At 41.5% G+C, this 24,597-nt stretch overlaps 4 protein-coding genes across 10 annotated transcripts; all 4 read left to right on the forward strand.

Annotated features, from left to right (window-relative positions):
• The first annotated feature begins 379 nt into the window (after positions 1-379).
• Positions 380-5,312, forward strand: si:ch73-361p23.3 (tumor necrosis factor receptor superfamily member 9). Of its 4 annotated transcripts, none has more exons than XM_047025132.1 (7): positions 380-633; positions 1,192-1,299; positions 1,456-1,593; positions 1,692-1,767; positions 1,954-2,177; positions 2,311-2,433; positions 5,198-5,312. In XM_047025132.1, the coding sequence occupies exons 1-7, from the start codon at positions 546-548 to the stop codon at positions 5,281-5,283; spliced, it is 843 nt and encodes a 280-aa protein (XP_046881088.1). In that variant the 5' UTR covers positions 380-545; the 3' UTR covers positions 5,284-5,312. The 4 variants fall into 4 exon arrangements, with proteins under 4 accessions (XP_046881088.1, XP_046881090.1, XP_046881091.1 ...); XM_047025134.1 differs by having other exon boundaries at positions 5,203-5,312; XM_047025135.1 differs by having other exon boundaries at positions 5,267-5,312.
• Positions 5,313-8,873: 3,561 nt separating this feature from the next.
• tnfrsf18 (tumor necrosis factor receptor superfamily, member 18) lies at positions 8,874-11,294 on the forward strand. The gene is made up of 7 exons (XM_047025231.1): positions 8,874-9,040; positions 9,214-9,339; positions 9,702-9,836; positions 9,914-10,001; positions 10,114-10,196; positions 10,281-10,397; positions 10,562-11,294. Exons 1-7 carry the CDS (start codon positions 8,914-8,916, stop codon positions 10,717-10,719), a joined length of 834 nt encoding a protein of 277 aa, XP_046881187.1. The 5' UTR covers positions 8,874-8,913; the 3' UTR covers positions 10,720-11,294.
• Positions 11,295-11,402: 108 nt separating this feature from the next.
• On the forward strand, positions 11,403-17,244 carry arl8ba (ADP-ribosylation factor-like 8Ba). Its single transcript, XM_047025321.1, has 7 exons — positions 11,403-11,619; positions 13,907-13,987; positions 14,873-14,946; positions 15,219-15,312; positions 15,471-15,538; positions 16,139-16,209; positions 16,334-17,244. The coding sequence occupies exons 1-7, from the start codon at positions 11,497-11,499 to the stop codon at positions 16,381-16,383; spliced, it is 561 nt and encodes a 186-aa protein (XP_046881277.1). The 5' UTR covers positions 11,403-11,496; the 3' UTR covers positions 16,384-17,244.
• A 475-nt stretch (positions 17,245-17,719) lies between these two features.
• On the forward strand, positions 17,720-24,506 carry edem1 (ER degradation enhancer, mannosidase alpha-like 1). Of its 4 annotated transcripts, none has more exons than XM_047025317.1 (12): positions 17,720-18,372; positions 18,797-18,869; positions 19,091-19,194; positions 19,515-19,686; positions 19,841-20,024; positions 20,618-20,792; positions 20,944-21,064; positions 21,374-21,544; positions 21,909-21,982; positions 22,060-22,171; positions 22,284-22,466; positions 22,662-24,506. In XM_047025317.1, the coding sequence occupies exons 1-12, from the start codon at positions 17,903-17,905 to the stop codon at positions 22,749-22,751; spliced, it is 1,929 nt and encodes a 642-aa protein (XP_046881273.1). In that variant the 5' UTR covers positions 17,720-17,902; the 3' UTR covers positions 22,752-24,506. The 4 variants fall into 4 exon arrangements, with proteins under 4 accessions (XP_046881273.1, XP_046881271.1, XP_046881272.1 ...); XM_047025319.1 differs by having other exon boundaries at positions 17,721-18,372; positions 22,075-22,171; XM_047025315.1 differs by having other exon boundaries at positions 22,284-22,749.
• The last annotated feature ends 91 nt before the right edge of the window (positions 24,507-24,597 follow it).

A 24,597-nucleotide genomic window follows, 5' to 3' on the forward strand; every position in this document is an offset into this window, starting at 1 on the left:
AAAGTTTAAGACAGTGAAATGTTGCCATACATTTTAAATACAATATGCATTAATTAGGCTAGACTAGCCTCGGACATAATTAAATAGGCCTTTTCATTCATTCTGGGAGTTTAAACAACTCTGCAATGCTTTTTAATGCATTATTATGCTATATTAAGGGTGGTTTTAGAAAATATTGTAACTTTTATTGCAACATTATGGCCATGCAAATTATAGCCAACTCAATATGGTATTTATTTGGGTGTATAGCCTATATTTCTAGGTCGGTCTACGTAGGCTAAAAGCAGTGAGAACAGCTATTGTTCCGATGAATAACACCCTGGTTACAACATCAAGGAAAGGAGGCGTGTGCATATAGGTTAAAATGATTCAACACTGAGATCACATGCAGAGATACCTTCGGCAGCCAAAGTATCTGTCATCTGAGGTTTTTGATCTTTTTGCATAGAGATTCTGACATTTTAAATTGGTTTCTGTCTTTTGCCTTCTAAAGGTATAGTCTAGCAGCTGCGCTCATATCTAAGGCTTTTTCCCCACATCTCATAATGAACTTGAGTGGAATCAGTGCTCTTGTAACGCTAATATGCTCTTTTAACGTTCCGGGACTGTGTGTGGCTGGAGAGTGCGGTAAAGGTAAAGCAGCCTATATCCAAAATTACCATTGCTATGTTTAAACTGGTGTTACGGTATAGGCTATAGTTTTGTACTCCTAATTTAGATTGAGATAATGCTAATCATAAAGGACAAAGTATAGGCTAATCACATATTTACAGTGTGATATGTTTTATTTGTTAAAGTCACTTTAAGTTATCCTCCTATTATTACTATATTATTTTAGCTTATACTACAGGTAGTTCAGACCTCGAAATGGGACTAACTGAGCCATGGTAGATACTAGGTTGTATGATATAGTCTACCATGGGGATATTTCTCTGCATCAAACGTAGGTTATTCGTAAACACGTTTATTTCTTATCATGCTACAATGTTCTGCATCTCTGCTGAATATAAATGATCCAATTTGTATTGTCTTGCTGGTACTGAAGGGACTAGTTTACCACTAAACTAGCTTTAGGAACTTATCTTCTTGATATATCATGATAAATCACAAATGTGCTGTGTTGCAGTCATACCACATCCTCTCTTGGTTCATTGATTCATTATATCTGTTCAATATATTTTCTTTATCAAGGTCAGATGATAGATCCCAAAAAAGGGTGTGCTGACTGTACCGAAAAGACTTTCCAGCCAACACCAAATGATTCACAGTTTTGTAAGGCATGTACCCTCTGTAACAACAGTAAGTCATACAGTGTTTTTATGTTTTAGCTGTATCTGCTGTCTTATTATATAGTTTGTCTCTCAATTTGTATTATTAGGAAGCCTATATATAGTATTAATGGTATTATCAGGCAAGGACAAGATACGCATTGCCCAATTAATTTGTTCTATCTAGAGCATTGGAGTGTAGAGGTGAAGAAGTGCACAAGGATTATGGACACAACTTGCGAATGCCAGGATGGATTTGTCCCTACAAATGACAAATCTTCTGCATGCAAGTGTGAAAAGGGATCAGGAGTGAATCATGTGAAAGGTAAATGTTGAGCTCAAAATACTTCACATGATTATCTTTAATGAGGATTGTACTCTGTTTGTGTTCATTTGCCATTGAGTCCAATTTCTTTGTCTTAGGACAACCAATATGCCGTAAGTGTGAGAACGGATTCTTCACATCAGAAAAGGACAATTATTGTGTTGAATGGAAAAAGTAAGTACATTCCATAGTCTTTTCTATTTTGTGTATGATATGTTTAGAATATGTTTTTGATATGATGCTGTAACATAGTATAGACTTTGCACTCAATATTACAATGTAATATAGTAGTGCCACATCTTTTCCTGCAGCATTGGAGACTACAGTTTTGTACTAAGCTCGTATTTCCTTGTGTTGCAGATGTAGTAGTGGAGTTAGAGTGAATGGCAGTAAGACGTCGGATGTGGTCTGCAACAATAATTCAGAAATTCAAGAATTCAGGATTCCCCCCACTGCACCCCCCTCTCCTCTCACCATCCAGACGAGATTCTCCGAGAGACCCCCTCTTGAGCTGACTTCTCCTACCTTTATATCAACCCCCTCCAAAAACGAGAATGGTAGTTCAAATACAAACCTCAATTCTGGTAAATGTTCTTTGCTCCCAGCTCTGTGGCATCTCCATGGCCACCTAATCTTCTATTGTAGTCTCAGCTAGCCAAGACTTGTGTCTAAAATATTGACCTTGACATTAACAACTGTGTTGTTTCTGTTCGCCAGGAACATTACCCTCGACCTTAAGCTTAATCTTTGGACTTACTCTGCTGGTGTTGGTTTTCCTGACCTACAAATTTACCATCACTCCTTGTGTTGAAAGCTACAAGTTGCCAATAGTAAAAACAGGTATGAGGCCCCTTTAGATATTATAAATTGGACTGTACAATATTCTTGTGCTTAAACGAGTTGGGAATGAGCAGGTAAACACTGGGCAACACTGAGAGCCTCATTTACTAACATTGCGACAACAGCTTAATCTGCTCCTTTGCCCAACCGCAAATAGCGTACGGTGTATTTCCGCATTTTGCGTGGTATTTTTCAAACCAGATCCTCGTCGGGCAATCAGCGCCTATAGAGGGTTTTCACGGCGCGTCATCAGACCGGAAGTCGCCATATTGGAGGCACTCCGCATCACAACAAAGCACAGGCACTGAAGTTTATACCGAACGTCGTCAAGGAAAATTGTTAATTATTGCGGTGTTTCAGGTTGTACCAATAGGACAGATCGAGAAAAACATTTGGATTATTATCGACTTCCAAAAGTTCTTAAAAAAACTGGGAGAGGAATGCCAGATATTATCAAAGGAAAGGAGGTACTTGTGGTTGGCAATGCTCAACCAAGATCTACGAGGGAAAAAACACGTTTGAGAGTCACTTGGCTACACTTTGAGTATTGCAATGATATCATACAGTTAATTAACCTAAGTAAGTAACCTTATAAGGTTAGGTCGGCTAAAGACGTTATTGCATTACTTACTTTGGCCTTCACAACACAACGGTCGTTGATAACTTGGTACTGCGTCTCCCTCACCCATCCACACACCATCTGGCTATAGGCCTCCAAACCTTTGTAGGATTTAAGGTATTCCGCTGTGTATGGGCTCGGCGAGAAAACCAGGTTGTTGACTATATCGGGATATGCAACTGAAGGAAGAATCACCGGGTAGTCACGGATCCAAGAAGAGGGAGCTAACTCATGGGGATCTGTACCGCCAATAAATCGTAATTTCTCGAAATATTGTGCCTTTTCTTGTGGTCCAAGTCCTTCCCATATGCTTTTGCATTTTGGACGCGATTTGATGAGCTTTTCGGTTGTTTAGACATGGCTACATTCACTTAAAGTATCCAAAGCGCACAATACTCCATTGCACTCCGTTCAGTTTGTTTACACTGAGTGCCTCCACAATGGCCGCGCATCCGGGCTACCGCCCAGAACGTGACGTCAGTGAAAACCCCAGTGTAAATTAGCGCGCCGTTAAAAGACGGGAAAAATCGCCTGCATGTTACTGTCACCATGGGTGATTCGAGGAAAATAAAAATAAAAGATCAGAGAACAGGAGCTACACCCACCATATAGGGGAGACCGGGGTTGGTTGGCTACAGGGGTTGGTTGGCACACAGCATTTTTGGGTCGTTTTGAAGGTCACAGAAACAAAATTGTAACATCAAAATGTTTGTTTTCTCGACCTGCACTCATCTACTATGTTAAAACATCTGAAAATCACAAACTGTTTTGGTGAGGGTAACATTTCACTTTTATAGTATCAAAAGTAAAAAAGTGGTCTGTGGACTGAATTTATTATAAAACTGTGTCAGCTAAAGATATTTAAAACATGTTACATGTAGTTAATAGACATAGGAATCAGCTACATTTTCATTTAAAATTTGAAAGTTTGTGATGAGTGATGGTAGATAGCCAACATAATTTAATCACAAAATTGGGTTAAATTTGAGCGGGGTTGGTTGGCACAGTGATTTTGAAGATATAGGAATTTAATCAAAAAGTGCTAAAACATGTATTATAAGTTTGATGGGGGAGAGGGGCTACTAAGAGGGCTACTGTTAGGCTACTGTTGGGGTTATTATCCCTTTTATGTTGTCTAATGAGAATGTTGTTGTCAACATTCCGTTCTTCAGTCTTTTTGCCTGATTCTGAGGATTAAGCATAGGTTTAGGTTTAATACATACATTCCTTCTAATAAATTGCATAAAACATGTTATAGAATGATTAATTGGTTACACTATTTTCTTAAATGTTCAAATTGTTTCTATTGCTTGCTTCATTTTGTGTAACTATAGCATTTTAACATTGTGCCAACCAACCCCATATTGTGTGCCAACCAACCCCGTGATGGCACAAATGCACAACATGATTTAAATCTCAAATCACCACATTTAAAACAAATATTTGTGTACTTGTAAACATATTTAATTATGGCTTAGACCATAACGTTTCATTTGCTGCTGGTTAGAATATTCTATCATAAATGATGCCAGAGAAATATGGCAGTCAGTGAAAAGTGTGCCAACCAACCCCGGTCTCCCCTACCTAGCCTGGCTGCCAGCCCAACCTCTCCCCGCCCACAAAAAAATTTGGTCGGGAAGTTGAGTCTGGAGGGTTTCGTATTGGGGAACAACTATAGAAAACCAGAATCTGGGCGTACCAATGAAATTGCCAGGGCGGGCTTTATACGATGATGGACAGATGATCAGCAGTAACGTAATCAACAACTTCACGAAAGAGCACTTGGGTTGAATTCGTTTTAAACAAACAACGTATTACGTTGCTCTGATTGGTTGTAGGTCTATCCAATTGAGCGAAGAGGCCTTTGTTTTACGAGTTCGGTTGAAACACGCCCTATAGTCACAGCCCAACGGAGAGTTTTCAGACTCATATTCTGACTAGAATTATGAGTATGACAACGTCAGGCTACCATATACCCTCCCAGCAGCGGTAATCTGCGTTTTTACTCAAGTGCGCTGCCTTTGTAAATACGGTGTTACGTCTTTACCCGCTATTTCACGACTGAAATGGGCGCAATCCAAATGAGGCCCTGAGTATCTTGTACATTCATAGTCGATATGTATTCTGACTGTTGTTTTCCCCCAGCTCAGGACTCATGTCGAAGGCCAGTTGAGGAAAGTGGGGACAGTAATCTCTCCTCTCTGGTTAAATCAGGTGCTGAGGAACCATGATAGAACAGATACCATCCAAGAAAAAGAAAGTATCTTCATCACTGCCAGTATATGTCAGTTGTCTTATTCTGAAACATTGTCAATATTTGACATCAGTGTATTGTTTTTGATTAAAATGTTTGAAATACAGTAAATCAAGATGACACATTTGTAGGTTACTTATTTACTTACTTGTAAAGTTACTTATCAATCAACTCCTGTCTTCCTTAGACTTTGATTAATTTAGCTGACTAAGGACTGTCATTGCTAAATATATCTACTGTCTGATGTTACAGATGGGCTAACGACATAATTCTGAGAAACTGTTAAGTTTACTATTTCATAGGCATGTAATTAATGCTTTCTGGATAAATATGCAGTTGCTGAAAATCTGTCTGTGTGAGAAATGTCTATGTGTGCATTGCTAATTCTGTCCGGAGATGAGTAGGGCTTAGATTTTGTTTCTCTGATGTTATGTTAATGTATTTCGATAAAGTTATTTGGGTGATGTTGAGTTCTGAGAATCTGAGACGTTGGGACTTGAACTGGTGAAACAAAGAGACAAACAGGAGGAGGAGTGGTTTCAGAAGCAGAGTTACAGGTTTCCCCTACAGTGGTTTTAAGCCTACCTTTTAAGCCTACCTAAGGTTTCCATGAGAAACCTTGTATGAGATTGAACCTGCAGTGTAGCAAATATATGAATACTGTCACAGTGATAAAGAGTTTGTTAGTAATCATCTACTATTCAGGGAACAAAAATCATAAATGTATCAATTATTTTACGCAGCACCTCTTTGCATGTTAAATTTGAATTGCTTTAAATGGAAAGTATAAAGATTTTTTGTCTGAAATTTTTTTTTTCCTCTCCCTACTTTCGTTATTATTATGATTAGCCTATTATCAGTTTCAGAGAAAGGTCACCACATCTGTCGTGGAAAAACAATCAATGGCACAAGTGCACGTTGAACAGTGAAATGTCCTGGCACCTTGTTTAAAAATAACTATGCAACAAGTCTGTTTTTTTATGCTACATATTCTGCTGTGTGTGCTTGTTTGTGTGCAAAGTAAAGGTATTTCAACGACTATTTAATCTGTACCGTCACTTTCAAAAGGATTTTTAATCTCTGGGTCAAATTGACTTGGCACTGCTTTATCATGTACAGGATAGCAAGTTTCAGGGAGAAAAACAATTACCAAACAATTACCAAATGTTCTACCAAAATTCTTTTTTTGTTTGGTGGTACACAATTGTTAGCAGCACAAAATGCTGTTGTCAGGGAGTCAAAGCAGAAGTCCCACGTTGTAATGTTACCAAATCTTTCATGATGTGTCATAATTTAATCCAAGTTGGACTACTACAACTCGCTGCTTGCTGGTCTCCCAGCATGCGTAACCCGCCCTCTCCAGGAGTAGCATGAACCTGCAGAGCCGGAGACAATTATGGCTCTCCAGAGGATTCAGAACACAGCTGCCCGCCTGGTCTTCAATCTACCCAGATGCTCCCATGTTACCCCACTCCTCATCTCCCTCTACTGGCTTCCCATCATGGCCCGTCTCAGATTCAAGACCCTGGTACTGACCTTCCGAGCGGTGAACGGGACTGCATCCTAGTACATCAAGTCTCTCCTCCAGCCTTACATCCCCACCCCGCCACCTACGGTCTTCTTCTGACAACTGTCTGGTGGTCCCACCTCTCAAGAGCGCCCGCTCCCAACCCAAGCACTTCTCCCGTCTGGCCCCCCAATGGTGGAATCACCTCCTCACCTCCATCAGAGACACTGGGGTTCTCTGTCTCTGGGGTTAGGGTTAGGTCAATACTGTCTCCCCACCTTCAAGAAAAGGCTTAAGACACACTTGTTCCGGGAGTACAACGGTACATAGGAATGATTTGCTGGACCTGATGTTAGTTTCCTCCAGGAACACAATGACTCTTATTGAGTGACTTGTTGCACTTGCTGGTTAGTTGTAACTGATTTAACTTATTGCACTCGCTGTGAATTATATTATTGCTGCTTGCTTTTTCTATAGGTACACTCTTGCACTTTTTGAGGTTCATGTTGTTTAACTTGTAACTTGTTTAACTACATGCGCTTATGGTTCTTCCCATTGGCTGTTATTTGCTTTTCACAATGTATGCTTCATGTTTTGGCTAACTGCAATGTTTTGGGGCTATCTCGTTGATATGATCAGTGACCTATGCACTTTTGTAAAGCTCTCTCTTGGAAGTCGCTTTGGATAAAAGCGTTTGCTAAATGAATAAATGTAATGTAAATGTAAATGTTTCATCAACAACCCACAACATTTCTCTGTTATTTTGATAAAGTTTGTTTTTTATTAATGGAAAATAAAATGGCCTTTACAATATTCTATTTTCTATTTATTTATCTTGGCTGAAGTTGTGTTTAATAAAGAAAAATGAAAAACAAGAACAATATTGTAAATGTTAACATTCATTCTACAGGATCAAGTAAATTGCCAAAACAACATCCTTCAGAAATTAACGAGTAGAATGTTAATATATTATGAACATAATTTTGTATTACAGTATAATATACTATCATATTACTTATTACCATGCATGGTTGCATTTTGTAAATTGTTCTGATACTGCTGTCGTAATGACATTTACATGTCAATCATCCTGTGGGTAGTTGTGAGTAGGCTTTGTTAACAGTGATACCTCACTAACGGAAAATTGTGTGTGTAAATTACGTAGATGAAGGTAGCGTGACATTTCAGGTTATCCAACATCAACCACGTGCTTTCGGTGGTCATATGCTGCAGCTGACGTCTCTGAGTTGGTGGAAGCAAGTGTGACGTACATTTGTGGCACCTTCCCATTTCAGGCTAGGGCTGTGTGTGTGTGTTTGTGGGTAGCATACAGTGACAGAGATAAAGAGGAAGAGAAAGACAGTGAATTGAAGTTCATCGTGACAGTGATTGAGAACATGTAAGCTACACATTGGTGGGTGTGAAACAAGAAATAGGGGTATCACCAAACTTGACTCAGAGTGAGAAAGGTCTCGCACACTTGCTTATGGTGTAATCATAAAAACAACAAAGAATGGAATACCCCCTCATCAAACGAGAAAGCAGCATCGTCGAAAATCCTTGAACATGTACAGATGTTTTTTTACACCTTTATTCACCATGTGATGTAACACACACGTGCAGAGAACAAGGCACTGTGCCATCATACCACCTTTACTGTCAATCACCCCAGTACCTAACTCACCCTATCTTTCAGCACACCCCATTACAAGGCCCTCCAAACCCCTTCTTTATAACTTTTGTATAACTATTCTTTGAATGGGCTGTCTGTTTCTCTTAGCTTAAGGTTTGGCTTTCCTTCTTACAAATGGGAGGTACCTGTTGTGTTATTTTTTACATTTCGTATTTATTTTTGGTATTGTATTACGTTAAAATAAATCTTACTATGCACATCTATTTGCATGTGCAAAGAGTGCTTTACATCAAAGTATATGCATGCTTTGTTAGCACCATCTTACTCACTAAACGTACTTGCACTTTGTGACTGTGACCACAGCTTTGTAATAGCACATAGCATGGTAACCACAAAGGCCGGGGTGACGTCTGCATGTCGTCTCATAAAACCTGTCAGGGAGTTGAGCGGAGAGGACACTGACAAGAATGGACGTGTTTCATCTTTATCAGACAGTTATTTGTTTTTTGACTGTCTGGGCAATTGGACTGGCGGTAAATTGCAATAATAATCAATTTGAGGGAAATGGATTATGTTGTGATGTTTGTCCTCCAGGTAAGCAATGCTAACAATTGCAACATCTAGGGAATGACAAAACAATGAATTTGATAATGTTTAGATGTTTATTTACAGTTGTAGTTTGAATAAAATAAAATCAATGCAGCCAAATCAACACAATATTTCTCTAGGTTTTGATTGTGTTGTTTAACATTCTTTCTTGCTCTTAGGAAAATATGTCAAAGATACCTGCACTAAGGATAAAACCACTGTGTGTGTCAACTGCTCAGAGGGCTATTACTCTGAGTACCCTGACAGACTTCCGAGCTGTCTGCCATGCCTCAAATGTGAACAGAGTAAGGAGTAAATTAATTAGACATGAACTTCAATGGTTCAAAATGGAGAGCAAATTTGTTTTCATTTTCACTACATCTGAGAATCCCTTTCCATTGCCATGGTGTCAATAACGTTTAAGAACTATGAACTAGCCAAAACATAGTATACCACAACACAAGAATATCTGAAGCGTTAGAGCTCAGAGGACTATCTGATTGACATATTATGAGAAACTGCACTCATGGTACTGAAATGCATTGTCCTTTTGAATTGACCAGATTTGTCTGTGTTATTAATGTCAATTTATAAATGTAACGTGTTTCATATTTCTCTGTGGTACCTTATCTTTATCACCTGGACATATTGTGTCTTTTCACTGCAGATTATAACCGAAAATGCACCCTGACCAAAAATGCAAAGTGCTCATGTCGATCTGGTTTCCGGTGCTCAGACCATGTCTGCTCAAAATGTGAAGCGGACAAGAAATGCCAAAAGGGGGAGGAACTGAAGACAACTGGTAAAAAACACTCAAAGAGAAGGTTCCTTATTTTTAAACATTCAACAACCAGTTTTACTCAAGTTACTCAATTGCAGGTTCCAGGGATTATTCCTTTAAGTGTGAGCCGTGCCCTGATAACACATATTCTGACACAAGGGAGGGTATCTGCAAGCAGTTTACACGGTAAGATGATCATTTAGAGACATTGTGTCATCAAAGTAGAGCTTTACACCATTTACCCTTGAACCAACAATTTGTACCGAATGCACTGAATGTGGCAACTTCTAATGTACAGGTGTGGTGACATTGGTCTCGCTGTGGGATTTCCTGGAAACAAGACCCACAACTCAAATTGCCATGCTCATGCTCATGCTCATGGTATGTTTAACATGACCATCTAAAAGATTGACATACTGTATATTATAATGCATTGTTTTGATGAATCACTTGGTCGTCCTTCAGCGCTAAGTGGCACCCTGCAGATGACAGCCATTGGAGTCTTCTTGTTTGCCTTTGCCCTCCTGATATTTCTCTCCCAAACCTGCATAAAGAAAATCAGGCAGAGGAAACGCAAAGCCAGTAAGTACCAAAGAGTTATGCATTTCAGTATATCTCATCACACTTTTGTTAAATTAAGTAATCAAATAAACTTGCATTAATGACTAATTTTACGAAAACAGCAATGAGTGGTTTGAGTGCTCTTCAGTGGAAGAAACAGTCTGCCAATGTCCTCTCCCTCACAGTAAACTGTCCCGAAGCAATCATCTCAGCAAATGTTCCAGAAACTTCTTGTTGTCCTCTGTCGAAAGAGGAGATTGGTAACCAGCTGATCCAGCAGACCAAGCTAACCTCAGTACATGACAGGGTTCTCTTCTTGGAACACCAGCAATCTCTGCTCTAACCAGAATGGTTATCATGGTCAGATCTCTGAACTGAAAGAGATTACATTGAATTGAAGATTGCAGGACATTAAATTGCTGGTGTTTTCTGTTGAGATCCTACCCTGCATTTGGTTTACAGTAGTTACCTTTTCTCATATAAAATACTTTTAAGTGACAATATACTAGAGTTTAACTGGTGAACTAATTGACAAATCTGACATCCCTCTGATCTGACTAATTCCTCTGATCAGGGTGGCATTCTATGAAATGTTATTCTGATCTTTTCATGCTCATTTGTTTGTCTAAAGTGTTTTTTTTTCTTTCTGTTTGTGCTTTGTAGTTTGTTCATTTAGTTGACTTGCAACTAGCAAGTAATGTTCTCTGTTTATAATTGACATTTGTCGGTGTGTGCACTGCATTAATACTTAAATGCAGACGTAGTCTTTCACATAAATCTTTTCAATTGGTTTTGTAAATAATAACGTGAAACGTGTGAACAGTGACATAAAAAAGGCTAGGTTAATGCGATCAATACTTTTTTTTCAGATGACTGGTATGCATATGTTATGCAATAAATGTATAAATCATACTTTTATGTTGAGTCATGGATTGGATTTATTAAGAGAAGGGTATCATTATGAAAGTATCCACGTGAGGGCGTTGTATGGGCCAGGACTAAGTCATATGACAGCTGCCAGCCAGCCAGCCACGACCACACACTTCCTTTGCACTTTAGTGGAAACGCCAAACAGACAACAACAATTACAGCAAAGTTCAGTGAGCACCTCAACCCGAAGATGCTGGCCCTCATAAACCGGCTTTTAGACTGGTTCAAGTCACTGTTTTGGAAAGAGGAGATGGAGTTGACTCTTGTTGGACTTCAATACTCGGGGAAAACCACATTTGTTAATGTGATCGCTGTAAGTCTTCTAGCCTCAGTGTTAGCAACCTAAGACTTTAGCACTCTTGACGACTTCTAGCTAGCTAACAGCTAGCTCGGCTAGCCAATTAGCTAGCTACCTATACGAGCTGTGCAGCTATCTTAGCACATCTTCATCAGCTTAGCACAAACATTGTAGCTAGACTAGCTACATTCCTAGCAAAATGTTATTGTACTCAGCTTGTTTCCCTCAGCTTTGGAATAGCTGTATTACCCATACAGAGTAGATATCAGTGTAGCTGTATTGATGGACTGACTACAAACTCAGAGCTAGGCTTACCATGGCAGCTAGATGCTAAGTAGTTCCAGCATCCCCAACTTATGAACGTGCAACATCGCAGGGATCACATAGTGCTAGCTGTTAAACACTGCTTAGCTGCATGTTTACCAACAATGGAAAACTAGCTTCCATTGTAGCCATGTATTTTATTTAGTTAAACGTAGATAGCTGGAGATCAAGCTACTATAGACAGCCACATTTGATGTAATTCCATATTCTGCTCCATATGGTGGTGTCATTCAACATAGTGGTGCAGTTTCTTAGAGCACCATGTGTAAATATTACTGGACGAGCACAACTCATATTAAATAGGTTTGGTTTACCAACTGCCAGTGTTTTAGTCCACATAACCCAGTGACACATAACCCAGTGACACAGCTTTAGATAACAATGAGGATATCTTCTCTTTAAAGAGTGCCTTAAGATACGATCAAGTAGACCAAAATGATCTATCTTCTCTGTACATTTAAATTCAAAAGGCTTTCATTCGAATTGTGCACAGCTGTTTTTATGCTCCATGTTGTCTCAAAGTTGCACCACATCAACATTCGTATCTACCTCCATCAGTGGGCATTTACATGGCTGAACGTGAGAGCACACCCTGTTGCCCCAACAGCAGTAGTTATAGTGTTCACTGGTTCTGCTGTATTGTACTGTGTACTGTACGTCAAGGTCTTCTCAAAATCACTGCCTTGTTATTTTGCCACTGTGAATCAAAACACTAACAGAACATTCAACATTTTGTGACACAAAGCTAGTGGATGTGAACACTTTTTGGCTTGCTCCTTTGCAACAGCGTTGCAAAGCGTCTATTGTATTGTGCAAACTGTATATTACCAGTATTGCAAAAGGATGGCTAGAATACAATAATCTCGGGAAATAGTTTAACTTCCCTTTTGGGGCTGGACATATTTGTACACTGATATCATGACATCTAAAAACTGACAATAGCAATGCTGTGCTTTCTAACTCTGATGCTACATGCTTGCCTTTCACCCATTTACTGTATTCTCAGTAATAAGTCAACAAGATGTATAATCCATGTTTGTATGTTCAACCCTGTTCTGTGACCCATTTGTGACTAAAATCCCTGTAAATGATGTAGAAGTGTTTGGTGATGGTCAGAATTGTATGAATGGACACATTGGGGGTGGTGCTCACAGGCTTCAGTCATATGATCTCTGCATTCACTTCCACTTAGTTTTTGCTCAGGTGACTTTGCTAGTCATGTGGTACTACAAGTGAGCCAAAATATAGCTGATTGCTACCACAGAGACTGTAAGGGTGCAAGAAAGGGGGGACTTTTGAAGTCTTTCTTATAAAAATGAAATTAAAATAGTTTAAGTCCTATTATTATTGTTATAGAAAAAACATGGATTTCCTTATGTGTAGCTGGATTTCCCTCCTCACTGCCCCTCCGTCTTTGGGAGGTTTCCTGTTTCTAAATCCACATAAGAATCTTGGAAATCTGATTTTTACTGTTGAAGCCATGACCACTCAGAAGCCTTTAGCTTAGTGGAACTACTAGTGGCATTGCAAAAGTGCATGTGCAGTCGTGGCCATAAGTTTTGGCAATGACAAATGTTGTGTTTTGCAAAGTTTGCTGGTTCAGTATTTGAGGAAAATGTCTTCACATGTTTCTATAGAATACTGGAATACAATAAGGCACATTTCATATTTTTTTAAGCTTTTTTGGGGCGAATGTTTTCAATATTTGCAAATAGTCCCCTCTTTTACAGCTGTCAAACTGCTTTTAAAATCCAATCAGAATGGTCAGAAGGATTTCACCTGGCTAGAACTAGTTCACACTTTCCCCTGTGCTGATATGACTTACTGAAATTATGTTAGCAGTCATTTTATGCCAAGGCCCAGCAAGCTTTGCAAACACAAAATGTATGTCGCTCCCAATACTTTTGGCCACGTCTATACGGCTATAATAGTATTTGTTTTGTTACTATACATGTTTTGTCTTCTTCTCCTATTTCAGTCTGGGCAGTTCAGTGAAGATATGATTCCCACAGTTGGATTCAACATGAGAAAAGTCACGAAAGGAAACGTCACCATCAAGGTAGGTATCATCAAGGGTGGGCCTGTCGATTCAAACAGATAAGATTCAACTTGATATGTTGTAAAAATAGTAACATCTTATAAACTGAGGAGTAGAGCTGCGTAGAGCGTAGAATTCTCTGTCACTGTTGACCTCACCTCTCGCTTGGCAAAAGACATTTACATTTAGTCATTTAGCAGACGCTCTTATCCAGAGCGACTTACAGTAAGTACAGGGACATTCCCCCCGAGGCAAGTAGGGTGAAGTGCCTTGCCCAAGGACACAACGTCATTTGACACGGCGGGGATTCGATCCGGCAACCTTCTGATTACTAGCCCAACTCCCTCACCGCTCAGCCATCTGACACCTAGGCGTCATCCTTGATGACAATCCGCAAGCACCTGGCTCGCACGTTGGAGGACATTTAGTGGCACCTTTAAAACGGTCCTTTTCTGCCTTGGTGTATGTGAGATCCGGATTGCACATCTCGTAACCAGACTGCACCTACAACACTGTTTTTTAAAGTCGCCATTAAAAGTACCATGTGACATTGTCGTTGAGATGTTGTACTGTGCCGGGCGAAATGCCACCCGTTCCTCGGCTCTAACCACTACGATACTGTTAGAACTGCACTTCTGATCCCTGCTCAGCTGCGGGGCTCTCTATATGCACTGTTTCTATGTCACTTTCAAGAAATCCATCGTATTTACTTTTTTTTGTAGCACATTTAAGAACAAGTGTCAACCATTGCGACGCAGAAAGAAGTACATCGAGCTTTGGATCTAAGTCTTTGCTGAATGAATCAAATGTCAATGTCCGTAGCTTTGTCATGTTACAGCCGTGGCATCTGGTGTCAGTCGGTAGATATGTATTTCTAAAACGTAGTTCATGCTTCTAATGTTCCAGATCTGGGACATAGGGGGACAGCCGAGGTTCCGGAGCATGTGGGAGCGGTACTGTCGTGGAGTCAATGCCATTGTGTACGTACCCCTTACGTTTCGCCTTCCATGACAGTCTTCAGGCACCATGGTGTAAGAGTTATGGTTAACAGTGTAAACAACAGTTGGGGTTCCTGAACATTAAGGATGATAAAAAAAGCATGACCTTTTATGATACTTTATGTGCTTTTTTTTGGTGTTCAATTATTTAGATACATGGCGGATGCAGTTTGGTTCCTGAACATTTAGGAGGATAAAAAAGCATGACCTTTTATGATACTTTATGTGCCTTTTTTGGGTGTTCAATTATTTAGATACATGGTGGATGCAGCAGATAAAGAGAAAGTGGAAGCATCCAGAAATGAGCTGCATAATTTATTAGACAAGCCGCAATTGCAAGGAATTCCTGTGAGTACCTGTGTGCAGGAAATAACGTTCTATACAGAAGACTCTTCAGTTTGACGCTATATGCTTTCACGTCTTTCATCTGCTTTGAAAAACTTGAAACATTCATAAAATGGAGGGATGTTTTGCCACAGGAAACCTGAAATGTTGTCCATTTTCAGGTGTTGGTACTCGGCAACAAAAGAGATCTCCCCAGTGCCTTAGACGAGAAGCAGCTCATCGAAATAATGTGAGTCAGAAGGATGTCATGGGAAACCAGGGACAGTGTACCAGAGCTCTACTGGACTCAACACAGTCACAAGCCTTTTCTATTATATTTCTCCCATGTGATTCTAATGTAATATTTTTGATTTTAAAGGAAAACCATCTGGAAACAAATATGCAGGTTTTACTGTTATAACATTCTTCCTACAGCATATTGTTTACATGACAAAAGTGTGGAGCTTTTGTTTATGTTTTTGTTGGATTTTCTAAATGGACACGGTGACCAAAGTTTTTTTGTTGTGTGCTTTAGCTTAACCCTTGAGCTGCCTTCGGGTCACAATGACCGGAAGGTTCACAACGACCCATCGTCGTGTTGTGACAACGTAACCCAATGCAAGAACAAAGTGAAGCATTCTTCTTTCATCGTGCTTTGGGGGGGGGGGTGGTCTGAGACAGCCCGCCGGTTAAAAGAAAATGCCTCACTTTATTTTTGTATGAGGTAAAGTTGTCGCAACACGACGGTGGGTCACAATGACCCTAAGGTAACACAAGGGACGTATTCATGCTTCACACTGTTTCATTGTGTTGGAGGAATGTTTACCAGTCACTTTCTTCGGTTCTGCAGGAATCTGGCAGCAATCCAAGACAGAGAGATTTGCTGCTATTCTATTTCCTGCAAAGAAAAGGACAACATAGGTGGGTGAGGGTTGTAGAGGCGGTGGCAGGTGTCTGTGTCCTACGTGGCTGGTCTCTGTATCACACACTGATCCAGCCATCAGTCACTCCTTACCAACCCTCTGTTCCTCTCCACCTTCTCCAGACATCACGCTGCAGTGGCTCATTCAGCACTCCAAGTCCCGGAGAAGTTGAAAGTGCCGGATCTCCCGGGTCTCCCAGCTCCGTCTGCCGTGTCTCCCCGTCATGCCGTACCCTGTTCACTTTGTGAAATGCAGCCGTCCCACCGACTCACTGTGCTGCACTCCTATGCTCGTTTCTCCCTGTTACTGTTTCGCCCCCTGGTTCTCCCTTTAACCCCTGCAATGCACTACTCGATGTCCCCTACATCTCTACCGTAGACACAAAATCAGCATTATATCTTCTGGAATGTGCTCCTCTGGCCCTTTGATACTGAGAACCTCAGTCACAATCTGCTGGCTAAGTGACAGGTGTATCCAATTGGGTAAGACCCCAAAATCCTGTTGTCTGTAACAGCAGTAGTGTTGGGGATGGATTGGCGCCATACCCTCAGGACGACTGTTTAGTCAGGCTATGGGGTCTCCAGAATCATGAATGATACTAGGTGGTTCTGTAAGTGTTTTCTCTCAAGATAGTCTAGTAGCTAAGGAGGAGGAATCAATTGGACTCTTTCCTGTCTATGTAATGTTTATCTGTGAGATTGTATATTTTTTTTTATGGCTATTGCTTTTTTTTTTTTTTGCCAAATCAAAGTGTATCTCTCAAGGAAATTTATATTGTTTTAGAGAAGAGAGCAATGAAGTAAAAAAAGAAAAAAACAACTTAAAAAAGTAGTTTTGTAGTTCAGAAGGTATGTATGAATATCAAGCTGGTAAGATTTTTACTGAGAAAGTTGAGCGTATCTGAATGTGATTCTATTTAAAGTTTGAATGTACGGAAGGTAAATTTGTATTGGATTGTGTGGATATCAGCCTTTATTGTGTGTAATTTGCCTCAGTGGAAGGATGTCCTCTGTGTTGTCTATAAGCTTGGAGGGAGAGAGTGGCAGACATGACAGTGCCTTGTGCAATATCTCTCACCTCTGAAGCAAAGCAGCATGAAAGGTGTGCCTACTTCAGCAAATAAAAATTACATTAAAAAACCCCTCATATTCAATAAATAAAATGGCATGCTTTTTAATTTAGACTGTAGTGTTTTTGTATTCACACGCACAGAGTTCTTTATATCCGCCGTGTTCAACATGTGTGTTCTCTACTCATCCACTCTATATTTCATAAATATTGTAGTACTGGGAATAAGTAATGTCAGAATGAGTGTCACTGTCGCCTAAATCGATGAAAATGAACTTTCTGGGACATCTGCTTGTGGCTATTTTCCATTGGCCAGAAAGATGTCTTGCTCTAATGACGAGGCATGCCACAATTCAGAGGTAGGATTCTGATGGACGTGCAGTCAGCCAATTGCAGTGACTTGCCTATATCTACATTCTAATGACGACTTGACTGAAGGTCCAATCACATTTCAAACCCGGGGAGGGGCTGGTTTGTTGACAGGAAGCAGAAAGTGGTGCGTTATCAGACAGCCTCTTTGTGGCTTTTGACCAAAGAACAGTTGGTGCAAAATACTTCAATCGTATTTACCTCGAAGGTCAGAGGCAGTCAATTATGGTTTTTAAGACCGACTCTGGGCAAAGATGCAATGGAGGTCAATAGTAGTTGGTCTTCTCGTGCTGAGACTGACGCTCAGTTGTCTGTTATGGTTAGCGTTTGGTTTAGTACCGAGCTGGGGTTTCAACTTCCCCTTGAATTTTAATTTCAATTTGCACAAAATAGAGTTTTTCAGAGAGAACGAGGGGGTGACCGTGAAGACTAACTCTTGGTCACAGCAAACGCAGAACCATGGAGAAAGTGACACACGACAGACCTCATGTCCCAAGATGGGTGATGACTCCAGCAAAAGGTCTTACCTGAATCTCTTTGATGGCAACAGGGACGAATATGCCAGGAAGTACAACTCCTTCCCAGACACTCTCAAGACAAAAATGAGACATATGGCTAAAGAAATGTTCTACTTTGGATATGACAACTACATGAAATATGCCTTTCCCGAGGATGAGCTGAATCCTATTGACTGTCAAGGAAGGGGGCCTGACGTTCTGAACCCGTGAGTCTTCCAAAAAGTGAAATAATACGTATTGTAGAGATTCAGCACACAGTTAAGTCTATGTGATCTGTTAAGACACCGAGGTATTCCAGTTGGTAGATGGACTGAGCCGTTTTGTGTGGCAAAAATTTGCGACTGTCAGCCATGCATAGCCTTCAAGCAAATCTGATTAGTGAACAGTAAGCAAATGTGTAACTGTAAGTTCCCTTCTGCCACGAACCAAGTTATGTAGTTACTACAACATTCCTGATAACGGAAAGCTCTTTCTGGAGTTTTTACCATGACAGCTTTCAATGTTTCACTTTTTTAACTTGGTTTACAATGCTAAGAGAGGGTATGATAGTGTTCTTTCAATTCAATATAGCCTACATCTAGTGAATAACCCATGTTCTGATTGGTTGTATTTGTGTGTATTTTCTTTCAGGTCAAACATCAACATCAATGATGTCTTGGGAAACTATTCCCTCACACTCATTGACACCTTAGACACTCTTGTGGTAAAACATTTTGGTTTCATTTGTGTGAGCTTCAGACAAGTTAGGCTGTACAGTCTTTCAAATCAAATAGAATAGCTGACCTATGTGAAAGACAGTGATGTCTGTCCTCTTAAACAATAGGTAGTTAGTGGTGAGTCTGCCCTGCACCAATGTGAAGCTACGGATTTATGATTTAGTGTCCGGCATTCAGTAAAGGACTAATGGTCAGTTTCTCTTTTCAGGTGCTGGGCAACGTCTCAGAGTTTCACAGAGCTGTTAAGTTAGTAATAGAAACAGTGTCCTTTGACAAGGACTCGACAGTGCAAGTGTTTGAGGCAAACATCAGGTATACATGACTTTCCTTAAAATGTGTATCTGGTTTTCTACATGCTATGTCTAGATTCTAGAAACAAGTGTGTCAGGGAAGTGTTTGATTTCCATGGTAAATCATAAAATGTGTTCAATCCTAATCTGGCTAAAGGCTGCATGGTATGCCTGATAATGGCAGTTATAAATCTTCAGGAAACTGCCAATAATGTGTCTTATCTAGAAAAGTCGAGATCATATGTTGTTTTAGAGTAGAACTAAGTACTTTTGTCTCCAACCCTACCAAAAATGTCAGCAGTGTTAATCAAAAACGTACCTTCCTTTTTGTCATTTTAAAAGGATTTTAGGAAGCCTTATCTCATCTCACATTCTCCTGACTGACTCCAAACATCCCTTTGGAAATGTGGCCCTGAAGGACTATGATAACGAACTGCTCCACTTGGCCCACGACCTGGCCGTGCGCCTGCTGCCTGCCTTCGAAAACACGGGCACAGGCATCCCCTTCCCCAGGGTGAGAAGCATGCGGCTGCTCTGGATGCTTCCGGGCCATACGAAGGCTGAGGGCGAGATATCCGTGCCATGGAAATCCACTCGCACACTCACTCTCTTGACAGTGGTCTTTTGCTTGTGACCTTTTGTCCGTGGTTTGCTTTCCCCTTTCCCAGGTGAACCTGAAGAATGGGGTTCCTCCGGACAGCATCAACGAGACGTGCACGGCGGGGGCGGGCTCTCTGCTGGTGGAGTTTGGGATCCTCAGCCGCCTGATAGGAGACTCGACGTTTGAATGGGTCGCTCGGCGGGCTGTCCGGGCACTCTGGAGTCTGCGAAGCAATGAGACCGGCTTGCTAGGTCAGTCGAGAAGATTTGGCATTGATGTTACATTACATTTATGCATTTAGCAGACGCTTTTATCCAAAGCGACTTCCAAGAGAGAGCTTTACAAAAGAGCATAGGTCACTGTTCATAACAACGAGGTAGTCCCAAACATTGCAAGCAGCCAAAACATGAAGCATACATTGTGAAAAAACTAAACAAGTGCCAAAAGGGAAGACCCACAAGAGCATGCAGTTATACAAGTTACAAATTTAACCCATAAGAGCATGCAGGTACATTAAGTACAGTTAACTATGTGGCAGTACATCCTTGTGGTTACACAGGAACTGCTATGCAGTTCCACTTCATTACGGTATCGTGGGACAAGCTGTTAGGCGAGGTTGGGCTTTCCAGGGTTAAGTGGGTGTTACCGTTGATCTAGTTTCGCTGACACCAGTTTCAACCGCCCCGTTACTGACACTGATCCAAATCAACGCACAAGGGAGGGTTTGAACATGCATCTTCTTGTTCTGCAGTCAACTGCTGTACCAATAAACTACACCGTGCCATTTGTTTGAACATTTGTCTCGACATCAAACATTTTTGCCGACCACCTCTTCAACCTGAAGGGAATGTGGTGAACATCCAGACGGGCCAGTGGGTCGGCAAGCAGAGCGGCCTAGGAGCCGGGATGGACTCCTTCTATGAGTACCTGCTCAAGTCCTACATCCTGTTTGGCGAGAAGGAGGACTACCGGATGTTCCAAGCTGCTTACGGAAGCATCCAGAACCACCTCAGAAGAGGGTCAGTACTGGATGCCATCTTGAGTAGGGGTGGTGGGCCCCCTGTTGTAGATTTGGGATGTTTCTACATCCAGCGCAAGATGCTCTTTCTCGTGCTTCCGTACTCAGTTTTCCGCATGCACGTTCTCCGCTGTCCTGTTTCCCCTACGCAGGAGGGAGTCCTGTAACGAGGGCGAAGGCGACCCCCCGCTCTACGTCAATGTGAACATGTTCAGCGGCCAAATCATGAACACCTGGATAGACTCCCTGCAAGCTTTCTTCCCGGGTCTCCAGGTAGGATTGTAGGGACTTATGCGAATGATCTCCCCGAAAATAGACTTGAATATATGACAAATGTACAAAAGAAATGTCTGAAATGTCCGTGATCGCCGTGAGAGCGTGATCGTTTTGGCGACATTGTGGGGCGCAACAAAGGATCTATGGACTGCTGCCTCGCCCATGACTTTGATTCCTTTTATCTCATTTAGCTGACCTAAAATTGAGACGTGTTCCAGCATACACTTATCATTTGCATATTGCTGTTGTCTCTGGAAGAAATCCGCTGCGTTGTCGTCTTCCGTGACCTTTGACGGTCTTTTTTAGGTTTTGAGTGGAGATGTGGAGAATGCCATATGCTTGCATGCCTTCTACTATGCCATCTGGAAGCGCTTTGGTGCTCTTCCTGAGAGGTATAACTGGCATCTGCAGGCTCCAGATGTCCTCTTCTACCCTCTGAGGCCAGAGCTGGTGGAGTCCACCTACCTACTGTACCAGGTACCAGGACAGGACCTGCCCCACGTCCAACACATCAACAGTTAGCAGCAAATGTCCTTGGGACAGTTGACTTTAGCTAAGTCTGGTCCATTGCCAACTTCTCTTAGATATATTTCATGCAAATCTTTTGGAGGGTGAAGGTTTTACTGTATGTGTGTCATTATAACCGCAGTCATGTGCAGTTTATAGTGTGGTTTGACCCAAATTGTCCTTGTAGGCAAACAAACATTAATCATTTTGAAAACCGTACATCATCTAAATGACAAGACATGCATTGCTGTCTAAAGATATGTGTTTGTAATTGTATGTGGAATTTCAAAATAGGCTGTTTTAAGTGAAAACACTTTTTTTTTTTACCTCACAGGCAACCAAGAATCCATTCTATTTACACGTTGGAATGGATATCCTTCAGAGTCTGGAGAAACATGCCAAAGTCAGGTGAGAGACGTCGCTGTTTTCACACTGAATCAGAAGGGCGATCCGTGCAGTGCAGTTATTCCGACGCATTTTAATAGTCATTCAACTCCCAGGTGTGGTTACGCTACTCTTCACCACGTGGTGGACAAATCCAAAGAGGATCGCATGGAGAGCTTCTTCCTTAGTGAGACCTGCAAATACCTTTACCTGGTATGTACAGTGGGTTCTGCCTGGAGTTTAGGATCAGATGTCGGACCCCTTAGCTCAGTCAAAGGAAGCCCACTGTCCAATGAGATAAAAACCTGTCTTTTGTCTCCCGCAGCTGTTCGATGAAGACAACCCGCTGCACAATTCGGAGAATAAGTACATTTTCACCACCGAGGGCCACATGGTGCCTATAGACGAGCGCTTCCGGGAGAAGCAGTGCAACGACCTGTTCCCCTGCCTGGATGACGCTGCGCCCGGCCAGCACCCCACCAGCCAGCCTCCCAGCAACAGCACCAACGTAAACTCCACCCCCCGCCCCCACACACACTTAGTCCTGCTGGGGCTTCTATGTCTCTGTGGAACTGCCCACTGTGCCCCCACGCGAGCGTCTTTGAGGGGGGGCTTGTCGTGGGGGCCGATTGCTCCTTCTGTCCCCCCCCACCCCCCCCCCCGCCTGTAAAGTCACACGTCCATGTCCTCTGCTTCTCTCCAGTGCGACCGCATCTCCGAGGAGAGACGCTACGCGCTGCCTCTGAAGAGCGTGTACATGAGGCAGATCGATCACATGGTGGGACTGTTCTGAGCTGGAGGGAGGGGGAGCCGGACGAGGGCCGCCCGTCCCCGCCCCCTCGGTCCCAGCTGTAGTGAGGGGGGGGCTCGGGGGGGGGCGAGACCTCCTCACCCCCCCGCTTGGGTTGTCTACCGCTCAGGACCGGGAGAGAAAAGACCAACATTAGGCAACACTTTCAAATTGAAGTTTGTTCATGTACTGTATTCATTGAAAGTATACGTAGCCTTTTCAGTCCTTCTTTGATTCAAACTTTTTTTTGTTTTGAATTGAAGAGGAAAAGTAACCTGTTTTGTGGAATCTTGTTCCACAGCATTTTCGTGTGTGCGTGTCACTACGGGGTTGGGTTTGAGCTTGACTGAGATTCGTTTTTGTTCAGGAATGAATGACACAAAAAGGGCTTTCCTGTTTTTAGGTATTGGTTTAGGTGTTGGCGTGCAGGCCCATGTGTACATTTTCTGGACAAACACCTACGCTGTGAATATTGGGGTGTTGAGGGAACAGTGGCATCCAGTTCCACATTAAGTTTGAAGCTGCTTATTACACAGAGAGATCTTATTACACAGTGACCAGTGCCTCACATCAAATAGGATTTTCACTTGACCTCGTCTTATTTCTCAAGGGCTCCACACTAACACATGGGTAAGATTCTTAACACAACTAAAGTCACATGATGGATGTAAATTTGGCAGCTGCCTGTTCTAGATTGTGCATTGTCCATTATCTTATAGAAATTGTTCACATACACAATTACATTTAACATTTTGAAAATGCTTGCAGAAAGAGTTACAATTTTCATCTATTTAATGAGACCCAGATATAAGGCGAATGGAATTAAGTGACGTACCCGCTTTAAGATCATATAATAACAGCCCAGCATTCCATATGCATGTGGAAATAAATGGAACATGACATGGTGGTAGGTTTTCAGGACTACACAGACCCTTTTAAAGTGCCTTTGGCCTTTTGGTAGCTGAATCCGGAACCGTGCTTTAGTCCACTAGTTGTGATGCTCATCAGTAGTTGATGTTAGCGTCATAGCAGCTTGACTCAAACTGAGACAGGTCTGAAGCTAAGTCTGCTTTTTAGGTACCTCATGATGTTGAATCAAGATGACCGAAAATAAGTATTTATCTCTGACAGGCCATGAACACTATGGCAAGATGGGCACCATTCCTTAATAGTATGTGTGGTGTTGTATCGTATTGACACTGACCATGGCACAGGCTTTCTCTGAAAACACAGGGACTGTCAGGACTGAACAAAGCCATAACTTTGTCATTTCGTTGGTGGATGTTTGCGTGTGAAGTTTCTAGAACAGAATGGATGTGAATTTCAATAGCCAAGCATGAATAATACCAATGTGTTACCTGTCCACAGAGTTTATGCTGCATAGTTATTTGAACATAGGTGTACCAAGTAACCATAGTGACCTGTTGGGTTATGGGACATCACTATGTGTATTGGCATGAGCCTATATCACACAATGCTCAGACAAGGCCTCCCTCATCTAGGGTGTACCCCCAGGAGGATACTCAGGGATTGACAAATATCACTTTCTTTTTGTTGTTGCAGTGAATACTATTGTTGATGACTGTCTTAACATCTTGTTGCCTACGGTGACAAGGCCCAACCTTGTGCATTATTGGGGGGGATCATAAATCAGATTTGTTTTTAAATGATTTTAATTTTGTTTGATTTCTTACTGAAATGTCTGTTGTCAAAATGTCTGCAAAAAAATGCAAATTACCGTTCATGGTAATATTAAGTGCGAGTGCTTTATCCCAAACCGCAGTCCTACATTTGCAAATCGAATATGTTACACACGTTCTATATTGGTGCCATAAGGAATCACAACAAT

The sequence above is a fragment of the Hypomesus transpacificus genome, chromosome 9 (genome assembly GCF_021917145.1).
Source record: "Hypomesus transpacificus isolate Combined female chromosome 9, fHypTra1, whole genome shotgun sequence".
NCBI lineage: Eukaryota > Metazoa > Chordata > Actinopteri > Osmeriformes > Osmeridae > Hypomesus > Hypomesus transpacificus.

Coding starts and splice junctions, on each gene's coding strand:
- edem1 (XM_047025315.1), top strand. CDS start 17,903: ATGCAATGGAGGTCAATAGTAGTTGGTCTTCTCGTGCTGAGACTGACG. Junction 21,545..21,908: donor CCACCTACCTACTGTACCAG/GTACCAGGACAG, acceptor TTTACCTCACAG/GCAACCAAGAATCCATTCTA. Junction 22,172..22,283: donor CCTGCAAATACCTTTACCTG/GTATGTACAGTG, acceptor TGTCTCCCGCAG/CTGTTCGATGAAGACAACCC.
- si:ch73-361p23.3 (XM_047025132.1), top strand. CDS start 546: ATGAACTTGAGTGGAATCAGTGCTCTTGTAACGCTAATATGCTCTTTT. Junction 1,300..1,455: donor ATGTACCCTCTGTAACAACA/GTAAGTCATACA, acceptor TGTTCTATCTAG/AGCATTGGAGTGTAGAGGTG. Junction 2,178..2,310: donor AAATACAAACCTCAATTCTG/GTAAATGTTCTT, acceptor TCTGTTCGCCAG/GAACATTACCCTCGACCTTA.
- tnfrsf18 (XM_047025231.1), top strand. CDS start 8,914: ATGGACGTGTTTCATCTTTATCAGACAGTTATTTGTTTTTTGACTGTC. Junction 9,340..9,701: donor ATGCCTCAAATGTGAACAGA/GTAAGGAGTAAA, acceptor TTTTCACTGCAG/ATTATAACCGAAAATGCACC. Junction 10,197..10,280: donor TGCTCATGCTCATGCTCATG/GTATGTTTAACA, acceptor GTCGTCCTTCAG/CGCTAAGTGGCACCCTGCAG.
- arl8ba (XM_047025321.1), top strand. CDS start 11,497: ATGCTGGCCCTCATAAACCGGCTTTTAGACTGGTTCAAGTCACTGTTT. Junction 13,988..14,872: donor AAGGAAACGTCACCATCAAG/GTAGGTATCATC, acceptor CTAATGTTCCAG/ATCTGGGACATAGGGGGACA. Junction 16,210..16,333: donor CAAAGAAAAGGACAACATAG/GTGGGTGAGGGT, acceptor CACCTTCTCCAG/ACATCACGCTGCAGTGGCTC.